At 38.5% G+C, this 27,242-nt stretch overlaps 1 protein-coding gene across 1 annotated transcript in view; it reads left to right on the top strand.

Annotated features, from left to right (window-relative positions):
- Nucleotides 1-27,242, top strand: part of LOC127618882 (excitatory amino acid transporter 5-like) — a 56,970-nt gene that overhangs the window by 11,588 nt on the left and 18,140 nt on the right. The window contains exons 2-7 of the mRNA XM_052091559.1: nucleotides 7,933-8,012; nucleotides 15,923-16,138; nucleotides 21,235-21,277; nucleotides 23,579-23,813; nucleotides 24,765-24,864; nucleotides 25,821-26,054. Of these exons, the coding sequence (XP_051947519.1) occupies nucleotides 7,933-8,012; nucleotides 15,923-16,138; nucleotides 21,235-21,277; nucleotides 23,579-23,813; nucleotides 24,765-24,864; nucleotides 25,821-26,054 (908 nt within the window). The remainder of the gene's footprint in view (nucleotides 1-7,932; nucleotides 8,013-15,922; nucleotides 16,139-21,234; nucleotides 21,278-23,578; nucleotides 23,814-24,764; nucleotides 24,865-25,820; nucleotides 26,055-27,242) is intronic.

The raw sequence follows: 27,242 nt of genomic DNA, 5'->3' as shown, positions 1-27,242 counted from the left end.
CTAGCACCTTGCATGGCAGCTCTTCCGTCATGGTGTGTGAATGTGTGAATGAGATGCAGTTTAAAGCTCTTGAAAGGCGCTATATAAGTGCAGACCATTTATATAGGCCAATATGGAAGCTTTACAGAGATAGTTAATCCGAATTTAAAATTCTGTCATCATTTACTCACCCTCTTGTATTTCAGAACCCATATGTTTTTCAGTCTTTTATTGAAAAAACAAAACAGAACAAAAAAACATATTTTTAGCTGTATGTCCAAGCAACTCTTTCCGTACAATGAAATAGAATGGGAAACTGTCAGAAATAATGGCTTAAAATAAGTTTCACTTATATTTGTCACTTTAAAGCAGGGCTGGGCTGGTAATCTGGCATACCGGGCATTTTCCCCGTGGGCCGACGCACTTTGGGGCCGATCATGGGCGGAATAAACATTGGGAGAACCGAGCGGGCTGGTAGGTCAGCTAAAATGAGCCGTCGCATTATGCAGAACAGACCACAAAACAAATAAAAATTTTATTTTATTGGTGGACATGCAGTCTAACCTAATTAACATCCACATTTGCCCAATACTAATTTAAAGGGGGCATATTATGCAAAATTCACTTTTACATGATGTTTGTACATAAATTTGAGTCGGCAGTGTGTGTACACAAACACCCTACAATGTTAAAAGTCCACCCACTCCTCTTTCTTATATTTCTATTAATCAAAAACAGTGTGTCAAAATGAACGGTTTTCATTTCTGCTCTAAAGTGACGTCAGGTTAGAGCAGGCCACGCCCACGACTGGCGACGGACTCCACCCTATTACCATAGATCCTCCCCCGAGTGATCTACACACAGTCCGCCATTTTTTTTCCACGCTGGAGCAGATACAGTGAGAAGAATAATGTCTCAGCTTCATAAGCGTCATAAGTGTTCTGTTGTTGGCTGTAAAACTTAAGAGTCTTCATGTACTCCCGACATCAGAGCCACTGAAGACGCAGTGGACAAGTTTTGATTTGGAAGGAAATGTGTGTATGTTTGTACACCAGACTGCTTTTGTGAATGAGCTGATTCCACGGCTAATGCAGCTAAAGTTAGCATTGTCTCTGATTGTATTCACCAGAGCTATGTCGGGGTGGGGAGCAGCAGCTCATTTGCATTTAAAGGGACACACACGAAATCAGCATGTTTTTGATTCCACTGAAAAAGAGGCATTTACAACATGGTATAATAAATGATCCGTGGGGTATTTTGAGCTGAAACTTCACAGACACATTCTGGGGACACCTGAGACTTATATTATATCTTGCAAAAAGGGGCATAATAGGTCTCCTTTAAAGGCTATATAAACAGCTGTGTATGTGAATGATGAATGCAGAATCACCATGTATTAATTTTATTTATTTCGACAGAGAACACATAAAAAAAAAAATATTAATAATTAACAATAAAAGAGAGGAAGAACTACTGACCACGCAGCTTTGACAAAATTACAAGCCTAAATGACATTTGTGCTCACAACTGATATTAACTTGTGAAAAGTACTTAGACAAGCTTGGCCCAAATGCCTTGAAATACATTTGTTCATTTAATTCAAAACAATTGTTTAAAGATACAAAATATAGAATTTGGCACAATGCTTGAGGAGATTTCAGATGATAAAAGCTGCCAAATAGACACAGATGCAAAAATGTTAATAAAACTACTTCAAATAGAAGGTGAGTAATGTATCTTATTCAATCTGATGTTGTTGTTGAACTTTTGTGGAAGATATAACTGCCCAGAAACAGAGATGTAGAAGTCTGTTGCTGTCCTCTCCAGTTTGAGTTGGGTCCAGTTGGTTGCCATGGGAACTCCAATGACACCAGGGGCAGGATTCACAAAAAATAAAAAGTCCCTCGTGATAAGATGTGTTAGTTTAATGACATTAACCATTATAGGAGAATTTCCTTGCTGCAAATCATTTGATAACTTTTAACATGGAGGAAAAGAAAAGAAACAAAAACTTTAGTTGACAAGGGGTTCTTGTTGAGGAAATTACGTTCAAAAGTTTTAGCTCAAAATACCCGACAGATCTTTTATTATACCATGTTGAAAATGCAAATTTTGGGGTAGGAATATAAACGAGCTGTTTTTGTGTGTGTGTCTTTAAATGCAAATGAGCTGGTGCCCCCCTCTCCATATCCAGAATAGGGCGGCGTTTTGACATCTCTGTTTCGGATAACTAGACATCATCAGTATGACTAACAGTGAAAATAGTGGTGTTCAGACTGAAATGTTTAAACCAGAGTCAGACACTGATGAAGGAGAGACTCCGTCAGAAATACCAACTTTGAGAATGAACCAGGAAGTTTCCGAAGGGTTATTTGATCAATTTATTTATTTGTTGTAGAGTTTGTTCAGAAGTTTTGCAACGATGGTGTGCAACACACACACACACAAATACTGTTACAACGTTCGTTATGCGTTATAACAAAACAAATCACACAAACAAACATGTCCGTCGGGAGTGTCCGTCAACAGTCATGGGCGGGGCCTGTACAAAGTGACATCACTTTGTACAGAATCAGCGAACGGCTTGTTCTGAGACAGTGCTTATGATTAATGGGGGTTAAAAAAATGTCTGGGTGGATTTTTATCATCAGAGGGTGGTTGTGTAAACACAGAACACACATTTATGTTCAAACGCCATGTAAAAGTAAACTTTGCATAATAGGTCCCACTCAGTAATTTGTTCCTCATTAAAAAAGTTTAACTCCTCATGACATGAATTGCAATTTTGCAATATATGTAGGAAATCATGAGCACTCACATTAAAATGAAGACTCCAGTCATATCAGTAACCTTATAAAAGCTGTTTTATTCTACATGGAGAGAGTCCTCACATGGGGGCGGCCATTTTAGAATCACATGACCAGCCAAATACTACCCGCTTAATCTCAGTAACCATCCTGTTATATGACTCTTTCACTCGTTGATGAAAGTATTCATGGCTGACTGTGAATACTTAATTTCTACAATTGCATCTGAAACTGAAAACTATTGATTTTAAATGATGCTGCATCCAAACCACTAGGTGTCAGTGTAAGTCCAAGATGACACAAAGACACATTTAAGTTAGAAATTAAGAAGAAAATCATAGTTAAGATGAACTTTCTTCTCAAGAACGTTTAGTGAATCCGGCCCCAGTACTGTGTAATGTTATAAAAACAGGTTTAGGCTCAAGGAACCATTACACACTAGTTATTTCAGTACATTTTTATAAAAGTCGTTTATTTATTGTTTTTAAATTGTTAAGAGGATTCAGAAATGTAATATCCAAATTATTATAAACTGAGACTGTAAATCAAATGGATACAAAATGCATGAAAAAGTAAGACTATATATAAAAATATATATACACAGTACTGTGCAAATTTTTATGCACTTGTGAAAAATGTTGTCTTCAAAAATAATGACAAAAGTAAACTTAAAGTAAAACTAGTAAACTTAAAAAAGCTAAATCAATATTTGATGTGACTACCTTTGCCTTTAAAACAGCTCCAGTTTTCCTATGTACACCTGGACACAGTCTTTCTTGGTTGATGGCAGATTGGATCACAGTTCTTCTATCTCTTCAGACTGTCTCAACTGATTCTGTCTCTTTATGTAATGTCAGACTGACACGATGTTCAGTGGGGAGAATTGTGGGGGCCATGACACACACACATTTTGTAAGATTTAATATCCCCTCAGACCTCCAAATATAGAGCTACACAGCACAACTTAAATTATTAATCTTTGATAGAAGTGCAATTTTCCTGTGCTGCAAGTGGACTCAGCATATGCTGATTAGCACATTAGGAGAACGTAAAAAAAGAGGAATTGGAATTGGAAGGTAAAGTGGTAATGGAATAACCCGCCTATGATGTAGTTACGTTGTCTATAAGTCACTGAATTACAAAATATTACAAATACGTTACGTAACTGGACCATTCTGGGTAAGCTTGGGACTTTAGGAGGACGTAAATATGACGTTGTGAATTGGTCATTTAATGGTTATGAAATGATGGGCCTGTGACGTTGCAGTTATGTTGCTATTTAGTAAGTCACGTAATTACCAAAAAGGATGAATAAGTTACATAACTGGTACGTCGTGTGCTAGCAGGGAATCATGTTTTTTTCCCATGCGATCAAGCTCTAAATTTCTGTCTGTTTCTCCCACAAAGCTGTTGAATGGCTTCAGAAGATGCACGTATATGATTTATATATATATGTTTATTCTGTCATCATTTATAATAATGTCAAATATTGTCTTTTTTCTTTGTATATTTTCTTTTCTTTATATAGTTAGAGCTGCAGGTGTCTTGAGTGTTCTGTTGCGTGATCTCTAGTACTGTAGTCTAGTGACTTGTAGTATTGTGGATTGTTAGAGTGGTGCTTGGCCCATCAACTGACGGCTGAGTAGCAAATGTCAACAGCTCGATCAAACTGTGCATCATTCTAGTGCCATTTTCACTGATAAAATACACACACACACACACACACACGTGCACACATACTGGTCCTGCTGTAAACTGTAGACTAAGTCCTTGCTGCCTAATGCATAGTGCTAAAGCTCTTTAGCCATATACCATGTCATCTCTCATCCTTTTTCTCTTTTCCACAAACTATCACTACAACCCACCATTATCTTTTCCCAGAGTAACATATGATTGATCTGAATTTTCACTTTCATAGCTCATGAGATGTAATGGACTTCTCAGTTATGTTAATATGTTTGTCTCAGAGATTTTCTACTTCTTTAGACGTTAAAAAAATAAAAGACACAAATGAGTCAATTGTTGGCACAGAGTAAGAGTATAGAGCTATAAAAGGTAATGTGGATAGCATTCAGTTGTGGCCAAAAATATTGGCACCCTTGGTAAATATGAGCAAAGAAGGCTGTGAAAACAAAATCTGCATCGTTTGTCCTTTTGTACGTTCATTCACAAAATTTGAACATTTAATTGAAGCGAAACAATTGAAATAAGGAACAAATCTCATTATTAAATAAATATTTTCCTCCAAAACGCATGGGCCATAATTATCGGCACCCTTTTATTCAATACCTTTTGCAACCTGCAGATAACAGCTCTGAGTCTTCTCTTATGAAGCCATCTGAGACCATTCCTCCATACAGAATCTCGACAGATCCTTTAAATTCAGAGGTCCATGTTGGTGGACTCTCCTCTTCAGTTCACCCCACACATTTTCTGTGGGGTTCAGGTCAGTGCACTGGAATAGCCATGGCAGGAACTTGATTTTGTTGTCAGTGAACCATTTTTGTGTTGATTCTGATGTTTGTTTTGGATCATTGTCCTTCTGGAATATCTAGCCAGGGCCCATTGTAAACTTTCTGGCAGAGGCAGCCAGGTTTAGATTTTTAATCAGTTGGCATATGATAGAGTCCATGATGCCATGTATCCGAACAAGATGTCCAGGACCTCTGGCAGAAAAACAGCCCCACAACATTAAAGATCCAGCACCACATTTAACTGTGGGCATTGGGTACTTCATCTTTGTGTGCACCAAAGCCATCTCTAGTGTTTGCTGCCAAAAAGCCCTTTTTTTTGTTTCATCTGCCTATAGAACCTGGTCGCATATGAAGTTCCAGTCGTGTCTGGAAAACTGAAGACGCTAGAGCTTGTTGTTGGATGAGAGCAGAGGCTTTTTTTCTTTACTTCCAGGTGTAAGTAGGAGAATTGGGGCTGTTTTAAAGGCAAAGGTGGTCACACCGAATATTGATTTAGCTTTTTTATCTTTACTGAAATTTGCATGACATTTAGTGATAAATGAAATCTATTTATGTCATTATTTTTGAAGACATCCTCACTCTGCAACAATTTTTACAAGTGCCTAAAACCTTTTATATATATAAGCCTTTATTATGGTCATACATACATTTCTTTTTTGCATAAATACAGTGAAATCATTTTTTTCCCATATCCCAGATAAGCTGGGGTCAGAGCGCAGGGTCAACCATGATACGGCGCCCCTGGAGCAGATAGGGTCAATGGCCTTGCTCAAGGGCCCAACACTGGCATCTTGTCGGTACTGGGGCTTGAATCCCCGACCTTCTGGTCAGTAACCCAGAGCCTTAACCGCTGAGGCACCTGATAAAAATTCGTGCTCACCATCTTGCAGCAATATTTGGGGGTGCAGATTGACTTTAATTTCTGTGTTTCCACCAGACTATTGGAGTGTACATACCCATACTGTGTGGCATGTGCTATTTACACCTAGTGAACGTTGATTGCAAAATGAAACGTTACAGAGAATACAATTGAGCTATGAGAGAGCAACGTCTGAGCAGTGAAATTGACCTGTGGGACAATTTTGGGAACATCTGATAATACATTCCAGCAGATACATAGCTCAAAAACATCCCACAAAAAATCATCACATTTAGTTGTTGCTACATCCTGTGATACAAAACTGGTGAATTATGTTGTGGAGGGACATTGTATTTTTTCAACTTTGATTCGATGGAGTCCCGATGGAAATCCCAGTCTCACAGGGTGATTCTGAGTGCTGAGTACAGCGATCTGTTTTACTAGGACTGTACAGAATCTTTCGGTGCATGTACATTTCTTTTTGCAAGTCTTTCACAATATTTATGTGAGCATTCTATAGAGTTCTGGTCTGAGTTTTAAGATGGATTAATTTCTCAATGCTGGCAGTTCTCTGCTCTCATGGCAACACACAAAAAAGAGAGAGCTTAAAGCAAAGAGGCTTTTTCAAAGAGGAGTTCTGACCGCCAGCCAAACACATGACTACAGAGAGAGGGAGAGATTTGGATATCATTGCTGGGCAGTTTTTAGTTCACTACTGAGGGCTCATGAAGTTAATTGTTCTGTCAAACTCACAGGACACTGTTCACAACACTTTTTAGACCGTCATTAAAGGGTTAAACTTCTGACACACTGAGTCATGTGACACAACAGCATTTTGCTTCATTTTAATATAAATAAGATGCATTCAGAACTGTCCTGAGACCAATGCAGACAGACAGCACACAAGACGTTAAGTCATTCACTAAATGGGGAGCAAGGGAGCATCCTGTAGCTAGTGCATTCACTCCTAAAATCCAACCAAAATTTCTGATTCAGGCTGCAGATGATGTTTGAACCGCTCAACATGGTTGGCAGACATGGGACAATGGTAATCTGTACATAGATTTAGAAGTAATATATTTTTATTTTAACATGGTTTGGCAGTGATTGGATGAGGCTGGCCTTTACAAATGAAATATGTCCATTTCTGATGTAATGTAATGGTAGCCAGCTGGTAAGGTAGCTGTGCAGTGTGTAAACCTCACTCCCCTGGCCTCAAGAGGCGCTCTAGTGACTGATGCTAAGGGCTGTAGCATTTAGCATCCTCCTCCTTGTTAGCGCGCCTGCCTCCCATGCCGGAGACCCCGGTTCGAATCCCACTCTGACAAAATGCATCACACACAGCATCCGTGCTTGGGTCTCAGGAGGTTAATCAGGGAATGAATTACTATACCATGAAGCATTGGGAATCTCGTCATTGAATTGACATTGTCTGTGGCGGTTACGCCCTTGCCTATATGTGAAAATAGCAGGTATAAAAATGTAATATTAGTCCTGTTCTAGCATATTGTCTATGGAATATTTCTGAGTACACCTAAATATATATATATATATATATACATTTAAAAATATAAAAATCAGAAACACTAAATCTTATCTGAATATCACTTCATTCCTATAAAATGATGGGTCACTGACCAATGAATAGCACTTGAGGGCAACTTTAAAACGAAACCTCGGGGCTATGTTTATGCTTTTACAAGAATTGGGAAAGAGACCTTAAGGCCAAATCCACCATATCAATAATTCTCTCATATATAGAGTAGATAGTGAGAGTTTTTTATTGATCTCTTGTCTGTTTATGACTCTACAGGAGGTGCAATACTTCCAGTTCCCGGGAGAGCTGCTGATGAGGATGCTAAAGATGTTGATTTTGCCTCTGGTTGTGTCCAGGTAAGACTCAATTGCGCTATCTATGACATACAAGTTATTGCATTAAAGATGTTAAATAGCACAATGGTGATACACAAAACTTAATTAATTAGCACAAAACGGTGGCAGGTACCCTACCCTAGTGGAAGAGTAACAGAAACAGTAAGAGTAGTATGGCAGAATGCTATTCTGAGCTAGTGTTTCATGGGTATCTGGGCCTTAAGGTTGAACATGTTCCAGTTACAATAAACACTCTACCAGTGTATTTATTGATTTATTTTGTCCACTATAAGGTACATTATACAGTATCAAGAGCTGCATTTGGAAAATTGGGTGTTCTGGGTGAATTGAAATGCATTGCTATGTACAGAAGTTGCTAGGGTGTTCTGGGTGGTTGCTAAGGCATTGCTAGATGAGTGCTGGGTGGTTGCTTACTAGCTAAAGCCAAGAGTTGTTTGCCTATTTTATCATCTGATTGGTGAAAATCTGTCTGATTGCTTCGTAAAGTGATGGCACACATCTCCTCAACAAGCCACATGTCTTGAGATTTTTGAGCATTCATGTTTGTAGCACAAACAGTGTATGAAAACTAACGATTCAAAGAGTAATTCTTAATGTTAGGGATTTGTGCATATCCCTAACCCTAATTATGACCAATAGTAATGTTGCCTTAGCAAGAACCACTAATTGGTCTGTTTTGTGATGTAATAAAGGAGACTATGATGTCCTCATGTGAGCACTAAAGTGTTTTACAATGTACAACAAACATGTTTGGAAAGACTTGCACTAATGCACTCACACAAACAAGCCTTGCAATTATGATGATGAACTACTTTGGCTTTTATCATAATGTTGATGATATTGTGAACATCAAATACAGCATGTACCCACAATTTTCCATGCATATAAAAAAATAATCCATCAGATATAAAAAAAAAAAAAAACACTGAAAATGAATGTTTTAATAAATATATTTTTCTCTGCAGTGCTGCAGGCAAAATATCCATGCTCTCACGTATCCTACATATTTGCCTTTTTAAAAGATGGTTATTATGATAAAATCAGTGCATGAACGGAGGACATAACAGTTTTTGAATCATACACTTTCAGTATTCATTTTAGGCTCAAATGGAATATATGGACCTTTATCCAGTTTTCTGTACGATTTTGCAGCATGATCAAATAGATTTATGGTACTTTACTGACATTTTTGCAAATTATTTTTACATGGCTCATTTGCTGCAGTAGTTTGCATCAGTCTGCTGGTGAAATGACCACTAGAGGTGATACAACAACAAAAAAGTGTATTCCCTTTCACACAGGTCACAAATAAAACTGCAGTATATCAGTTCATAATCGCTTACTTTTCACCCTGTTGCTTACACAATGCAACCCACTGGGAGCTTATGACATTACAACACTTTTTACATTATTGCACATGCCTTGTAAGCGATACATTTTAACGTTTGCATTACATAGCTGAACATTCAGAGACTCTTCCATGCGCAATCAAATTGCTCAGTACCTCAACTGATGCAAAGGACCAGGGTAAGAGTCAACACATGAGCCGAAAGTGTCATAGAAGCACCACTTTTAAGTAAATTAACTGAGAGAAACCAACTCAAAAAGTGATTATTTCATGCACGGGTATTGCTTCGATTCACAAGCCCCATGCTTGTGAGTCTATGGCAGTGTTCACCATGGCATACTATCCATACTACTCACACTTTTTTTGCCGAACACAGATATAACTGAAAGAGTAAGAGAAGTATGGTAGTAAGGCATTCGGTACACCGTCTATATGTTCCATGGAGGGTGCCACAACACATTATCGGAATGCACAGGGCGCATATTGTTCAACACAGATTGGAAATATGCTGAAATTGGCTCGGTAGATCGTCACCTCGGAAGCATTGACGCCCTAGGCAGTTGCTTATGTCGCTTGATGGGTTGACCGGCCCTACACACACACACAAATTGTCCAATGTTTCTCCAATGCTGAACATTTTGTCATTATTTACATTCCAAACCAGGGACTTACTTTAGAGGAAAGCTAAAATAATACATTTTGAATTGACCTTAATGATATATTGCACAGTAAAAGTATCCCATACAACTTGTGCACTATATTCCAAGTCTTGTGAAGACATACGATAGCTAAGATTATTCGATTATTCAACAGATTACTTTCCTCTCCACCAAAGTCCTGTATTGGACAACAGTACAAATGATGTAACGACTGTAAAACTAGAGCGACGAAACAATCGACGGTAAACACAATAGGTTCTTGCGTGACTTTTGACCAAACGTCACAGCCGCCATATTTGAGAGCTACAGCGGAGGGGAAGATGTTTAAAATGTAGTGACTAAACAAGATTTTGCGATTTGGTAGCTAATAAGGAAGAAGCAATAGATAGAATCGTTGAGGACCTTAAAATTCTCAGCTAATGGAGGCAATAGCCACTTTCACATATGAAACCCGTTAAATTGCCCTAAAATTGCAGGATTACCTTTTTTGTTATAAATGTACCACATCTGCCATTTATACAAGCAGCAGCTTTCCAAATTTGATCTGTTTCGCAACCATTCTCACACTAGCACCAAAATGCCGTTAAACTCTGTGATGAAATTTGCCGGAATGGCTTTTGGTCTTGTGTATATCTCGTATAGGAGGCTTGTTATTTTATCAAAAGTAACAGAATCACTTACTGCTCCTGTAAACTGTCTATAAATTTGATGAGGAAATGCAAATGCAAATACATGATTTGCAATGACAATTCTAATGCAACAATGTATGCATCCGCAAAATTCAATTTGCAATTCCTTTTGAACTTGTTCCAGAATATGCCTTCATTTGCTATTTATTCATTCAGCAGAGAGCTGAAGAAAGACGTATATCCTGTGCATATGTCTGTCAGTCCAGCCTGAGCTCCATATGAGCTGCGACACAGATATTTGCTGCAGCTAAAGCTCACATGCCACACAGCTGATCTGCCTGTTATGAGGCTTTGAGCTTCACAGGGATTTGCTGTGTTGAAGTCGGTCTGCTCGAGCGTAGATTCTGATGAAGAAGCATGGGGAGAAATAAAGGCATGGCATTTAAAGTTGACAGGGAAGAACGCATTTAAGATTAAGATTCAACTTTATTGTCATTGTGCAGAGTACAGGTAATAAAATGTACCTGGTCTGCATCTGTGTTTAGGTAGGTGGCATGTGTAAAACTGACATCCACATGAATGGCTGGACTAGGTTATCCCATCAGAAAATTGCCCAGAGCATCACACTCCCTCCACCAGCTTGTTGCCTTTCCACAGTGCATTCTGGTGCCATCACTTTCCCAGGTAAACAGCGCACACGTACATGGCCGTCCATGTGATGTAATAGAAAATGGGAAGCATCAGACCAGGCGCCATTCTTCCACTACTCCAAGGTCCAGTTCCAACACTTGTTGGTTGTAGGCATTTCGAATGTGTCCTGTCTGAGGATTCTCAGACCCATACGCAGCTGGGTGCGATGCACTGCGTGTCGTGATATGGTATCATCTTATGCCACAGTAGACATTCTGTCCAGTCGGACCAGACAGGATAGCCTTCGTTGTCCTTCGTTGCCCTTGTCGCATCGATGAGCCTTGGGAACCTTGTGGTTTGTCCTTCCTCGGACCACTGTTGGTAGGTACTCACCAGTGCACCAGATGCTCTGACCTAGTTGTGTAGCCATAACAATTTGGCCCTAGTCAAAGTCACTCATGTCTTTTAATCCTGCCCATTTTTACAGCATTCAACACGTTTACTACAAGAACTGACTGATCACTTGCCATTTAATCTACACAGACTTTGACAAGTGGCCTTGTTAGGAGATGATCAACGTCATTCGCGTCACCTGTGAGTGAGTCATAATGTTTTTGCTCATCACAGTATAGGGTGTTTTTTTGGGTGTTGGCCTTTTTATAGTGGAGTTTGAATTCTGAATGAACAACTCATTCCCTACATACTGTATGTTCACCCATTCTTTCGTACAATGCATTCTGATTTCTGACATTATATTACAATTCAATGGAGGAACGAGCGAGCTAGAGAGACATCCGTTGTTTGCTGCTTACTTCAATTCTGTAATTGTTTTTGTTTTTTTATTTCTTTGTTTGGAATATCCAATTCCCAATGCGCTCTAAGTCATCGTGGTGGCGAAGTGACTTGCCTCAATCCGGGTGGTGGAGGACGAATCTCAGTTGCCTCCGCATCTGAGACCGTCAATCCACGCATCTTATCACGTGGCTCGTTGAGCACGTTACCGCAGAGACATATTGCGTGTGGAGGCTTAACGCTGTTCTCAGTGGCATCCACGCACAACTCACCACGCACCCCACCGAGATCGAACCACATTATAGCGACCATGAGGAGGTTACCCCATGTGATTCTACCCTCCCTAGTAACTGGGCCAATTTGGTTGCTTAGGACACCTGGCTGGAGTCACTCAGCACACCCTGTATTCAAACTCGCAACTCCAGGGGTGGTAGTCAGCATCAATACTGGCTGAAGAACCCAGGCCCCATTTCATGCTGGCTATAGACCTTTACTTTTCTGACCAATCATTTATTGATTAAAAATAACATATTAAAATATAGAGAGCCAAAATCATGCAGATACATTTTTAAATTAAAGATTTATTCATACAGATACAGAAACTTACATAGATAAGTTACATAGGCAGTGCAGTTGAGTTGGTACACATACAGTCTGCTTACATATACAGTTTTAACTGTTCATGAGATGGATAGCCTGAGGGTAAAATCTGTTCCTGTGGCTGACGGGTCTGATGCTCAGTGCTCTGTAGCATCTTCCAGAAGGCAACAGTTCAGAAAGGTAGTGGGCTGGGTGAGTGGGGTCCAGAGTGATATTTGAAGCCCTTTTCCTCACTCTGGTAGTGTACAGTTCTTGAAAGGAGGGCAGGGGGCGACCAATAATCCTCTCAGCAGAACGATCTGTCCTTTGTAGTCATTTTCCAAATAAATCCATCGGCCCGAGCAATTCTCATTTAAAACGACACTATGGCTGGCTGCGGATTACCAACAATGCTTTAAGGATCACAACCTAGAATAAGCAGATTGTTGCATACATGGATGCTGCTCATTTATACTAACACAATATTCATGTTTCATCCATAATGATGACATCAGGGTTTGAGCATTGCTCCTAGAGGAACTTATAAGGCCAATTATGTCTAATTTACTCACCCTCATGTTGTTACAAACCTGTATGACATTTTTCTGTGGAACACAATAGGAGATGTTTGGCAGAATGTTTGTCTCAGTCACCATTCATTTTCATTGCAGCTATTTTTCAATGAAATTGAATGGTGACTGAGACAAACATTCTGTGTTCTGGAACTAAAAGTTCTTTATGCTGCACTCTAAAACGTCTTACACTCACTTAGCACTTTATTAGGAACACTATGGTAGTGGTCTTTACGGGTCCAAAAATGTGAACGGAAATGTGCTATCTGGAACCGATCCAGACCTGTCTATTATTTGACAGTTTGGACCCGGACCCGTGGAGAACTGAGAAATGCCATATATGTACTACCCAGAACCGACTTGGATCCACAGACTTCGACTTGGAACACACAGACCGATTGAACCGATCGGCTCAGATCCCACAGCTAATTCTATTAACAGGTTAATTTACAAGTTTACAACTTTTTGTCTTACCTAATGTAACGTTAGTAGCCGTCTCTCCTGTACCTGACAGTGACGCATACAATTCATCCTCCTTGCCAAGAAAGTAGGTATAATAACATCCATGTTGTTCCTCTCTTGCTGATTGAAAGAGCATGAATATTCCACTCATTATTTAAGCTTCAAAAGTCACGGAAGTCACAGTGGTGGATGACTAACGCAACTTTGCAGCTTTGCAGTTTTTTTTGTATCTCGCATAATTCAATAACTTCCACAGTTTGACCTTTTGAACTATAACAACGATTGCTCGTTCAGTGCCACGGCCCCTGACGTTAGCATCACTAATTTGCCTTCATCTGTGCCCTCTGAGACGTGTCTGACCATAGATTTTAGATATACAAAGCGATGAACTCTAATCACAATATCTCAAAAATCGCGCCGACGCCAATAATGCAGTTCTGTTTACGTCATCTTTTTTACGTCATTTTTTACGAAAAAAGTCCCGCCTTCTAAATAAAAGAGCCAATCGTCATTTGGTAAATTCATCATGCCACTGCAGATGTTAAACAGACCCAGGACCCAATGTACAAGAATGGGACCCAACCCGGTTTAAAATATGGATTCAAGGTTCGACATGATGTGCATTCTGAGATGCTATCCTGCTCACTACAATTGTACAGAGTGCACCATTCTGAGGACTGTTGTGTGTGAAAATCAGCAGTTACAGAAATACTCAAACCAGCCCGTCTGGCACCAACAATCATGCCACAGTCGAAATCACTGAGGTCATTTTTTCCCCATTCTGATGGTTGATGTGAACATTAACTGAAGCTCCTGACCCGTATTTGGATGATTGTATGCATTGCACTGCGGCCACACGATTGGTTGATGGCATAATTGCATGAATAACTAGGTGTACAGGTGTTCCTAATAAAGTGCTCAGTGAGTGTATATTTGTATATGCTTGAATATTTTGAAATAAATTTTGGAATAAAATCTCATTCAAGGACTATTAGTCGGTAGTGGTATAGTGTACAGTGATTTTAATTTAATTTGTCATTTGTAGTACATTTTGGGTACCCATTGTTTAACATCTGTATACCTTTTTTGCTTCAAATCTAAATCTGTAATGTTTTCGTTCATTTTGGAGCTTGTTGGTTTGGTTTAAGATTTAGGATTGAAACTATTCATTGAATTTTGTATTTTTTTAATCCCTCTGTAAAAACAATTATGGTAAAAAATACATCTGTAGCCAAAAGTGTGGATGGGCAATTTTACACTCTATTTTCCTGGAAAGTGATTTCTTTATATGAGGACCATTATTTCGACATATTTTAGATCAGCTTACAGGAAAGTAAATAATGTTGGATAGTTATGTTAGCAGTGTTTTCCCATCTGAAAAAATAAGAATCCTTGCCAAAAACAACAACAACAACCACTTCAAAAAATGTCTGGTTTTAGCTGGTCCTGCTGGTGTGCAAGCCTGGCTAAGCTGGTGTTGAGCTGGTTTAGCCAGCTGACCAGCATGTCTCCTGGCTGACAAGTGCCTAAAACTCCTCTAAAACCAACAAACCAGACCAGCAAACTAACTATTATTTAAAAAAACTTAATAAAAAAATCACTTGGGGTGAAAAAGGAATATTTTTGCATGAACCTTTGCATGTGAGCTGTCTTGCAGTCATTAATACGTAATCTCTGGGCCAATGAAGCCAGCTGTTCAACTACACGACACTGGCTGTTTAGAGGGCACCTTCTCTCGTGCGCTAATCTTTGGGCTTTTGTTTGGATGACTGCTCATGTTGTAGTGAGATTTCAGTTGAGTCTACAGTCAACATGAAATCAAAATGTACCCTATTTAATTTTTAACGAACGTTCTTCGGAGTTACTGTGAACGGTTTAATGCTGCACGTTATTCTGACGACTTTCCTTTTTGGCCAATGTCACGAATCCCACTGATTTGTTTGTTTACATCATTCACAGTCCTTTTATGAAATGTGTACCTGTTAGATTGTGAGTGAGTGGTGGTGGTGTAGTGGGCTAAAGCACATAACTGTAAATCAGAAGGTCGCTGGTTCGATCCCCACAGCCACCACCATTGTGTCCTTGAGCAAGGCACTTAACTCCAGGTTGCTCCGGGGGGATTGTCCCTGTAATAAGGGCTCTGTAAGTCGCTTTGGATAAAAATGTCTGCCAAATGTATTAATATAAATGTAAATGACTACTGATGGACACTGATGTTTTTCCTCTGTCTTCTACTCAGTTTGATGTCAGGTCTCGCTGCGCTGGATGCCAAATGTTCAAGCCGACTTGGCCTCATCACAGTCTCTTACTACCTGTGGACCACCTTCCTGGCCGTGGTGGTGGGCATCGTAATGGTGATCATCATCCATCCGGGTGGAATGGCACAGAAAGAAGACTCAGAGGACAGCGGGAAACCCATCATGAGTTCTGCTGACGCCCTGCTCGACCTCATACGGTGAGACAGATCTCATGAAAAGACATTGCCAAATACTTTTTGACTGTTACAGTATTCTGGTTATCAATTATGTAAATTGTAACGGTAGTGGAGTACAGTTACTTATATTTAGTATTTTCAATACGTAATCTCATTACACGTATAGCGGTACTCCCCAACTCTGGGTGTAATGTATAGGCAGCTGGTTGTTATCGCAAATTAAACGGGGTGATCAGGACCCCGACGTCAAGCACTTATTGTGAAGCATGAAGCTACTGACCAAATAAATAAATACATGGAATACAATACAAAAATATTGATTTGCATTGAAATTAGGAAGTTACAAAAAAATGGAGTTTCAAAAAAATAAAATCACATACATACAGCTTAAGAATGCAACAAGCATTTAAAACCAACAAAGACAGGATAAGATAAATTGACCTAGTACAATTTATAATGCAATTAATTAAAGTTAATAAACGTTTTTAAGGCCCCCTGGAATGACACTAGAGACGGAGATGACTTCATGACTAATGGAAGCTCATTCCAAAGATCAAGGGACTGACAGACACAGCTGATCACCAGAGAGGAGAGACATATGCATCTTAGTAAAAGTCTACTTGGCAAATAAATTAATGAATTAATTCACATGAAATATTGCCTTGCAATTATTTTATTAGCTTACTTGCAGAGACTGTAGAGTCATTCGAGAATCAGGAAAGATGGCTCAGAAACCTGGATGAGCGATCTGAAGCGTGGCTGTGCGGTTGTTACAGAGAAACATCAGACCACTAGATGGTGCTATTGACCAATCAGAATTGGGTATTCCAGAGAGCCATGTAATAATAATAAATATCACCCTCTCATTAACTGTATCTGGCTGAACCCTTTAATGCATATAGTACCTCTATAATGACCCGGGACCTCATTCCACCCTCTATACCGCATCCAGTTAGTCCTTTAGTATTTCTCAGCCTTTCAAAAAAAAAATTAAAAAGACAAATTTACAAAAATATTAGTTTCATAACTGCTTGAATACAAAAAGTGTTTAGGGTCATTAATGACCCAAGATATGTAATAGTGTTGCTTATTATTTGTGTTTGATTTTATTTTATTTAAATAATATTTTCATGATTATTTTATATCTCTATAAGTTTGCTATTACATAATATATATATAAAGTGAAAAAGAAAATGACTACTACTGTAGATCACATTGATGGCTACACACATGTTATACATGCTATTTCATACTCATGGTGGCGCTGATGTGTCAGTGATTGACTTATTTGACAAAGAAGGTATAGCAACTATCGCAAGTGTAACACATAAACAGTGTGATACGGGTGTCCTACTGAAATTATAATTTGTTATTTATGTGTCTAAAAATACTCAAAATGTGAAAGTACATATGTTAATTTATGCTTTACCTAACTCAATATGTATTTGACAGCCAGTTGCGTCCCATGAAATATCTGTGTGGAAGTAATGAATCCTGTTCTATATTTGTTAAATTATCTATTTGCTATATGAAAAATATAACATCAAAATATATCAGAATATATTTAAAAATGTGACACTATCTGGGCATTTTGTAAATCCCTTTGTGATAGATATGCGTTTCTGGGTCACTCATGACCCAGTAATAGAGTGTGTAATAATGTTTGGTGGAACAAACGTGCATTTAAGGGCTGATATCCATCGTTTGAAATAAATGGATCAGGTTAGCTTACTTCTTCTAGTCAAACCTCATGACACAGTCCTGTGTTGAAGATTTGATGAAAAACTCGTCATGGCATCATAAAGATCTTGAATTAAAAGAAACACAGCTTTACAATTCCAGGCCAGTGAGTTTATTAAACTGAAGATGAGTTTAATAATAAATGCTATCAGGCCTCGAGCATCTGCTACATTCCATTCTCTCAAATGAGTTTATAATGAGCCCATATCACCAAGAGTGAATGTGTGTGAGCTGAAATGTAATATCTGCACTAATGAAGGTGATTGCAAAGAGAGAGAGAGAGAGAGAGAGAGAGAGAGAGAGAGAGAAAATTAGGACTTTTTTTTAGATCCATACATATTTAACACCATTGCTCCTTAGCAAATAACAAGATTGGTGAGTTTAAAAAACAAGTAACTTAGTGAGTAGGGATGTGACTGGCATAAACAATAAAAAGCTTAGATTCCGGTGCTAATGGGAATTTTGGGCATTGATTTTGGGCTACAAATAGCAAAGCTATTAGCTTAACTACATTTCTGAGTAGCGAGGTGGTAGCTTCACTAGTTTTTAAATCAAGTAGCTTGTCAGTAGCAAAGCTATATTTTTGATTACGGAAGCTACACCGCTACATCATATATCACACTGGTAATTACTATCGGTAGTTTTTAATCAGAACTAAAGATGTCCATAAATAAATCGCTAATCTGATATGGTTCTTTACAATGGATTTGTCACACGTTATAGCAAAGTGGTCTGAATCGGTTCACGATTCAATCTGAATGACTCGGACAGCTCACTCGCATGCTGCTGAATCATTTGGTGCAGGTCATATAGTCAAGTACCGTAGTAGTACCATGGTATTCTTTGAATTACCTTGAAGCACCGTGGGCATTCAATTGTATATGAATGTGGTAATTATATATCAAATTACCATGGTGGTACATAGTACATTTGACATCTTTCCTTTTAAAGTCTCGGGTTGTTCAACTAGCTTTGTGAAACAGGACTCTGTTCAAGGTTAGTTTCTCTATTTTCAGACAGGTGTTATGCAGAACGTTTGAAACTGAGAGCTCAGTTTACGTTTCTCATTTAAATTCCATTAAAGTTTTCTTTTCTGAGTATCCACAAAAAATTTTTAATTAAATAAATCTGTTTCTGCACAAAAACCAGCAAGTTATACCTCAACATGAAAGCACCAGAGGAGCCGAGCCAAAGTTATTCATGCAGACCCACACAAATGCTACATTTGCATCACATTCAATTATAAGGGCATTCTTCTCCAGACCAGCCTGCGGGAAACTGTTTCACATTTGAAACACGCAGCATTATTTTCGGGTGAAAAGTGTTGTGGTGTATTGTGCTGAACAAGTGCACATCAGGACCGGTTCTAGTGGCCCTAATGCTTTGGATTTGTGTTTTTCCAAATATAGATTGTGTTTGGATGCAAATGAATGAGTCATATCATTTCATACACCAGAATAAAGTAATACTGCTAATCACACAGCCACTTTTTATTGGCTAACTAAATTTGTCATCAGTCCTCTTAAAAAAAAAAGAAGAAAAAAAATAGAAAACTTTTCGATTAGTTGCAATATTTGCCCACTGGATTTGATTTTCAGGGGCATTTTTTTTTTTTTTACCTTAATGAGGGATTAAACAATACGTTAAATACTTCAATTGAACCAATTTATTTTCATAAATGATACATTTTGGGATATATCACAAATGATATATCTTATATTTTATGTAATAATATCTACACTGATGAGCCAAAACATTATGACCACTTACAGGTGAAGTGAATGATGTTTATCATCTCCTAACAACGCCACATGTCAAGGTCTGGTTAGATTAGATGGTAAGCGATCAATCAGTTCTCAAGTCAATGTGTTGAATGCAGGAGAAATGGACAGGAGTAAAGAACTGAGCGACTTTGACAAGAGCCAAATTGTTAAACCAGACGACTGGGTCAGAGCATTTCTGAAATGGCAAGTATTGTGGGGTGCTTCCGGTCAGCAGTGGTGAGGACCTACCGACAGTGATCCAAGGAGGGACAAACCGGCGACAGGGTATTGGGTAACCAAGGCTCATCGATGCGTGAGGGCAATGAAGGCTATCCCGTCTGGTTCGAACTGACAGAAGGTCTACTGTGGTACTGTGGTAAATTTTAATTTTGGTTACAGGTGTAATGTGTCACAACACAGAGTGCATCGCACACTGCTGCGTTTGGGGCTGTATAGCTGCATACCGGTCAGAGTGACCATGCTGACCCCTGTCCACCATCGAAAGCCCTTACAATAAGTACACGATTGTCAGAACTGGACCTGGGAGTAGTGGAAGAAAGTCGCCTGGTCCGATGAGCCCTATTTTCTTTTACATTACGTGGACGGCTGGTTACATGCACACCGTTTACCTGGGGAAGTGATGGCACCAGGATGCACTGTGGAAAGATGACAATCCATGGAGGGACTGTGATGCTCTGGGAAATGTTCTGCTGGGAAATCCTCAGTCTGGCCATTCATTCATGTGCCAACTACCTAAACATCGTTGCAGACCAGGTACACCCCTTACGCCAGTGGTATTCCCTGATGGCAGTGGCCTCTCTCAGCAGGATAATACGCCCTGCCACACTACACACATTGTTCGGGAATGGTTCGAGGAACACGATGAAGAGTTCAAGGTGTTGCCCTGGCCTCCAAATTCCCCGGATCTCAATCCAATTGAGCATCTGTGGGATGTGCTGGACCAACAAGTCCGACCCACGGCAGTTCCACCTTGCAACTTACAGGACTTCAAGGATCTGCTGCCATCTGTCTGCTATTTTGGTGCCAGACAGGGCTGGACTGGTAATTTGGCATACCGGGCATTTTCCCGGTGGGCCGATGCACTTTGGGGCTGATCGGGGGCGGACTGGCCATTGGGAGAACCGAGTGGGCCGTGGGTCGTCCGCAAAACGGGTGCCCGCGTTAAGCTAAACTGAGCCGCCACATTATGCAGAACATACAACAAAACAGTACCGCAATGTGCAGAATAGGACAGCGACACCTTGTTATGTTTTTTTTGGTCTTATGATCTTATTGGTTGGTCAGCACTCAACAATTACTGTTGCAGTCCACATATTGAAGACACCCATTTAACTACATTGCTCTTAAAATTACCTAAAAATGTAAAGGTCAGTAAGAGAACTTGAGTAGTTTGTTTGCTGGCCTTCAATCCTTGTTTCAGCCACTTGACTACAAAACAAAATGTTACATAGGAACTAGCAAAGATAATTTCTTGAAAATACTTGACACTACATAGATTTGATATTTTCAATTCATTTGAAATGATTCCAAAATCCAATGTATATATATATATATACACATATCTCACTGTAATATGTTTATATATCCAAACAGAAACATGTTTCCAGCCAACCTTGTTCAAGCCACATTTCAACAGGTAAGACTCCACAATGAGCTATGAACGATCCGTTACTCTTCTTGCAATCTACATAATTGGTACAGTGTTGGAGAAACTACTTTGAAACTGTAGCTTTCCAAGCTACAAACTACTCACAACATAAAGTAGTTTAATTACAGTCAAGCCACTCTAAAAAGTATAGTTATCTACACTACAAGCTACAAACAAGAAGTAGATATATAACAATCAGATTACATTATTTAATTCTGCAAGTTCTCATTCAGTAATACCACCTGATACAGTAGTTATACATTTAATTAGGATGAAATTCAATTACGAATATTAACCATTTGTTAATACAATAAGGATACATTAGCAATGGTATTTGGAGTAAAAACATAGTGAGAACACAATTAACCATGGTTACAGGGATAGTTCACCCAAAAATGAAAATGCAGTCATTGTTTATTCCCCCCTGTGTTGTTATACCCCTACAGTCTTTTACTTAACACAAAGGGAGAAATTGTGAAAATATTTTGTGCTCAGTGATGTCATACAATGGCAGTTTATAGTGAATACATCTGCATCTGCAAAATATAATTCAGAAGTCTAATAAATTATTCAATGAGACTCATGACTGTTGTGAAAGCATTAGATAAGGTTTGGTGAGAAACCAACCAAAATTAAATGTATTGTTTATTAAAAATATTTACTGACCGTTGATCTCCTGTGCACGTTCATTGTGTGGCATGAGAGCAACAGTTTACGCAGCGCCCTCGTGACATTGGGGCATTCAAGCAAAAACATTTTTGCTCATCTAAAATCCGGACATCCACAGTGATAGCAACAACAGAACACAACACAGCTGCACACAAAACAGAAAACAGAACTTACTAAACATGTCTGAAGAGTTTGCAGTTGAAGAATTGATGCATTTCTATGCCCAGCCTTATTATCTTGAAAGATTTGGACAGGTTTCATTTCACAGTAGATGAAGTTACATGCATGTCAACAAAAACAGAAAACATAATATAGCTGCACACAAAACAGAGAACAGAACTTACTAAACATGTCTGAAGAGTTTGCAGTTGAAGAATTGATGCATTTATATGCCCAGCCTTATTATCTTGAAAGATTTGGACAGGTTTCAGTTCATAGTAGATGGTTACATGCACAATGACGAAACTAGAAAACAAGCAATTAATAGAATGTACCGTCGCTCATCACTGCTGGTTAGGACAAAAACGATGAATACCATAGAAAATAAACCTTTTATTGTGTGTCGTTTGCCGTCAGGTTAGGACACAATGTGACTGTGGCTGCCTGTAGCCTGCTCTATGTTTCTGATTGATTTCAGAGTTCTCCGTTCAAAAAAACAAGGCTGGGCATAGAAATGCATCAATTCTTTGACTACAAACTCTTCAGACGTGTTTAGGAAGTTCGAGTTCTCTGTTTTGTGTGCAGCTGTGATGTGTTTTCTGTTGTTGCTATCAATGTGGATGACCTTTTTTTAGATTAACAAAACAAGTATTTGCAAGTATTCCATTCGTGAACTGTTGCTCTCGTGCCCTATTGTGAACGCACACAGGAGATCAATGGTTGGTCAACAGTTTCACTAAATAATACATTAGATTTCAGTTTATTATTGTATGCATTCATAACAATCATGAGTCTCATGGAATAATTTATTAGACTTCTGAATTATACGTTTGTGTTATTTTGAAGCTTGAAGACATGGCCACCATAAACTGCCATTGTATGACATCACTATGCACAAATCTTTTTCACAAGTTCTCCCTTTGTGTTAAGAAAAGAAAGAAAGTCAAATAGTATAATAACAACACAGGAGTGAGTAAACAATGACAAAATATTCATTTTTGAATGAACTATTCCTTTAATTTTCATAAGGGTTAAACAAATGTTTAAGAGTGATTAAATTCTGCTTATATTTACATTCTAAACATGAAATGTAATTCCCACTGAGCCATTGTAACATAAATAAATACATTTTCTGAAGAGTGCTCAAAAATATTTTTTTGTAAACCTTAATGTGCACCTGAAAATATTCATAGAAAATGTGGTCAGGTTAGTTTCTATGGAGACGTGTGGTAATGAGAAGATTTATTTCACATTATGCAAATAAGTTTTCCCTTGTTAAGTTGTGCTTTTGTGAAGACAGGTTTTGGCAGGTCTGAAACTGTAGACTGTATTTTGTTTGGCTCTGCAAATTAATTGGTAGCATATTTTCTAGTCTGTTCTACAGAAACAACAACAACAAATACATTGAAATAAATCATACTGAAATCTAATAAAAAACGTGAATTTCTCTTATCTTCCCAGTATCGTACCAACAGTGTGCCCATTATGAAGAGCCCAAAGACGACAGTGGCCACCGGCCTGACAGAGACGACCACTCGCCGCGCTCTTATCTACGGCATTCAGGATGATAATGGGACGGATTTTCGAAACTTCCAGCTGGATTTGACTCCGCCTCCTGATGTTGTGTTTCGAACGCTTCCTGGCACCAGTGAAGGCATGAATGTGCTGGGCATCGTAATTTTCTCTGCCACCATGGGTGAGATACTGTCACATAGAGGAATAATTGCTATGAATACTAACCAGTTATAAACTGGCTATAAAATCAAGGAATTCTCAATGCATTATAATAATACATCCATAATGCTTTGTTATACACCTTATTATCAGTTGATTCCAATTGAGTTTGACATTAGGGCCAGGTTAATGCTAATACCTTTTGGTTTGAAAAAATATTGTTGCATTCATTTATTACATTATTACGTGTCCTATTACATTCGAAAACAGCCTCCAAAAACTAAGAGTTTTGAAAAATTGTCTTGTACTGCATACTTTGGAAAACAATGACATTAGGAAACAGAAAGTGGCCGTGGCTAGGGTTGCCAACTGGCCTGTATTAGCAGGGATGTCCTGTAATTTGGCAAAAAATCTTGTCCCATATTTCAGCTCTAAAAGTGCTCAAAACTTCCCGTATTCGTGAGTCGAAAAGTTGGCAACCTTACGTAATACTTATATTGGGTGAAATGGTACATTTGAATGAATTAAACTACTTTTGATCAATGTTTTTTAGCATTTCAGCATATAATCAGAATTTTTCTCTACTCATGCATTCTTGGATTGTTGTATCCCTGAAGATCTGTTGCCAACTGTTCCGTACTCCTGTATTAAGCACTCAAAATGATCAATCGTCCCGTAATTGAATGGCAAAAAAGTTTGAATCCTACCTGAAGAATACATGTGATATAACTTTTAAGACTAAACATCATTAACACCCAATGTAATGTATTATTGTCCATTATACTCTTTAAAGATACTCTTTTAATACTTTAAAATAAGGCATATTAACTTCATAGTGCATTGTATATACTGTATACAGGCTTCACATTGCTATCAATAATCTAGTAGTTATGCTTGTTCACAAGGTCTGATAATATATGTGATAATATAATGTCATATCTCACTTTTGTAAATCACTGCTCATTCTCATCAGGTATAATGTTGGGCAGAATGGGTCCGAACGGCAGCGCTCTGGTGAACTTTTGCCAAAGTCTCAATGAAGCTGTGCTGAAAATTGTTGCTATAGTTATCTGGTGAGATTTCTATTGATTTTATGTATTTATTTTACTTTGTTTTTAATAGGGATTTCAATTGATTAAAATTGTTTATCAAATTAATTACATGATGTGCCAAATAATTAATCGAATGAATCATACCAATATTCGCTGAGAAAGGCCCCCATAAAAAAGGTTCATTTAAATATTTATAAATATAATATATAAGCCTAATAAATATAATAATTCAGATAATTCAAATGCATTACATCATATTGTGGCAACAAACAAGTACAGCGTGCAATACAAAAATTAGCTTTAAAAGCTATTATTGGCCAACTTCCCTGTACTCTGTATTTTTAATTGTTGGTCTATGTACTGTGCATCCGATGGATGCTTTTGGAGCGCCTCACTTTTTTACAGCGTCGTTAGTCATAAGCGTTGTGTTTTTAGGATGCTGTGTCAAATTAAGCGTAGTTTGAAACTTGAAAGTTAGTACATCAAGCTTGAATTGCTTCGATGGTAAAAATATTCCTTATCTGGGAATTTACACAGAGATCGGGCATGATTCATTGCATTTAAATAACACTTTAAATCGCCAGCCCTAGTTTGTACATTTACATATATGCTTTTGGCAGACACTTTTATCCAAAGCGACTTACAGTGCCCTTATTAGAGGGACATTTCCCCTGGAGCAACCTGGAGTTAAGTGCCTTGCTCAATGACACAATGGTGGTGGCTGTGGGGATCGAACCAGCAACCTTCTGCTTACCAGTTCTGTGCTTTAGCCCACTATGCCACCACCACTCCCATTCCCATTCTTTTATTTAAAATATAATAGTGTTAATGAGTGAATTATTAAAAACGTTAAGTATGATCCTTTATATGATAAATGTATTAAATATGTTAATTGTTGTAAACGTGATTTAAAGTAGGTACGTGCAGATTCTCACCCTGATGTCTGATGGTTCCATGAACCTTTTGTTTCTCTGCAGGTATTTCCCATTTGGTATTGTGTTTCTGGTGGCCGGGAAGATTCTGGAGATGAGCGACCCATCCGCGATGGGAAAGAAGCTGGGCTTTTACGCCATCACTGTGGTAATGGGCCTTATTCTACATGGCCTCTTCATCCTGCCCAGCATGTACTTCTTCATCACCAAAAAGAGTCCCATTGTCTACATCAGAGGAATCCTGCAGGCTCTGCTCATTTCACTGGCCACATCATCCAGGTACAACCACACACAATAAATCTTCAATAATTCATATTGTGGGAATTCTGCCCTATTCCGTTCTGGGGCCAGATACAAATAATGGGAAAATCTAACATTAATTGGCAACAATTTTTCAACAGAACTCACTAATTAGCAGACCACATACCAGATCCAGACTTGGACCACCAAGTAATTTCTTCAGAAATTAATATAATTATAAATGTGCCATGTTTCTCTTCATATGGAATGCTGACAAAGATGGTACAGAAGCTGCATTTGAAGTGGCACATATACCACTGCAATGAGCCAATTTACATGCACACCAATCCGATGATTACTTTCCAAAATCAGCTTATTGAAAAAATCTGACAAGGCAAAAAATCTGCGTTTACATGACATTTGAAATAATCACGTTATTCTCTACTTTTGACGTCGAACCGTGAAGAGGCATGCGCTCTACACGTGTGCACTTTGGATGAGAGGGTAAGAACATCGGGTAAGGTGTTTACATGACACACGAAAATGGCATAATGGGCAAAATCTACCCATATTGATTTGGTCATTCATAAGCCGTTTATTGCCTTTATGCTAATAAAGGAACAAGGTTTATTGCGTTTAGATGACGGCACGCTTGTTGGCATATTTAGCATAATCGGTGTAAGAATGTAAGTGCATGTAAACGTGCTCAATGTGTATTTGGGTTGTTAATATGAAATACTTAGGGGAAGATGACATAAATACATTTTGAAAACATAAAAAATGTAGGTTGATTAAAAAAACTCTAAAGACATGTTGTCTCAATTATCCAGACTTTTTTTATGCTCCTGGACAAAACAAGACTTTACAGTGTTTTCCCTATATGCATTTAGTAGCGGCACTAAATTATGAGTGGCACTGCTGAAATTTTATATGGTTATTTAATATTCTTGACGCAACGTAACTCTTTCAAAGTCTATTCGTAGTGGGTCGCAGACAGCAGTGAAAGAACAATGCTGTTTTTCCCTCCATTGCAGATGCAAATTGAATTATTATCTCGAGTTCGGAGCTTTATACACGCTAAATATGCTCAACGGCACTAAGGGAAAGATTAAAAAACCACTGAGCCAAGTACATTTTCCAATTACATATCATTATCCTTATTAAAATTTAGTAAGTGGTAGAAAAGTAAGTGGTTGATCTGTGAAGTGATCAGGATACATATATACA

The sequence above is a fragment of the Xyrauchen texanus genome, chromosome 25 (genome assembly GCF_025860055.1).
Source record: "Xyrauchen texanus isolate HMW12.3.18 chromosome 25, RBS_HiC_50CHRs, whole genome shotgun sequence".
In the NCBI taxonomy this organism is placed as follows: Eukaryota; Metazoa; Chordata; class Actinopteri; order Cypriniformes; family Catostomidae; genus Xyrauchen; species Xyrauchen texanus.
This window is presented reverse-complemented; position numbering and strand designations above follow the sequence as displayed.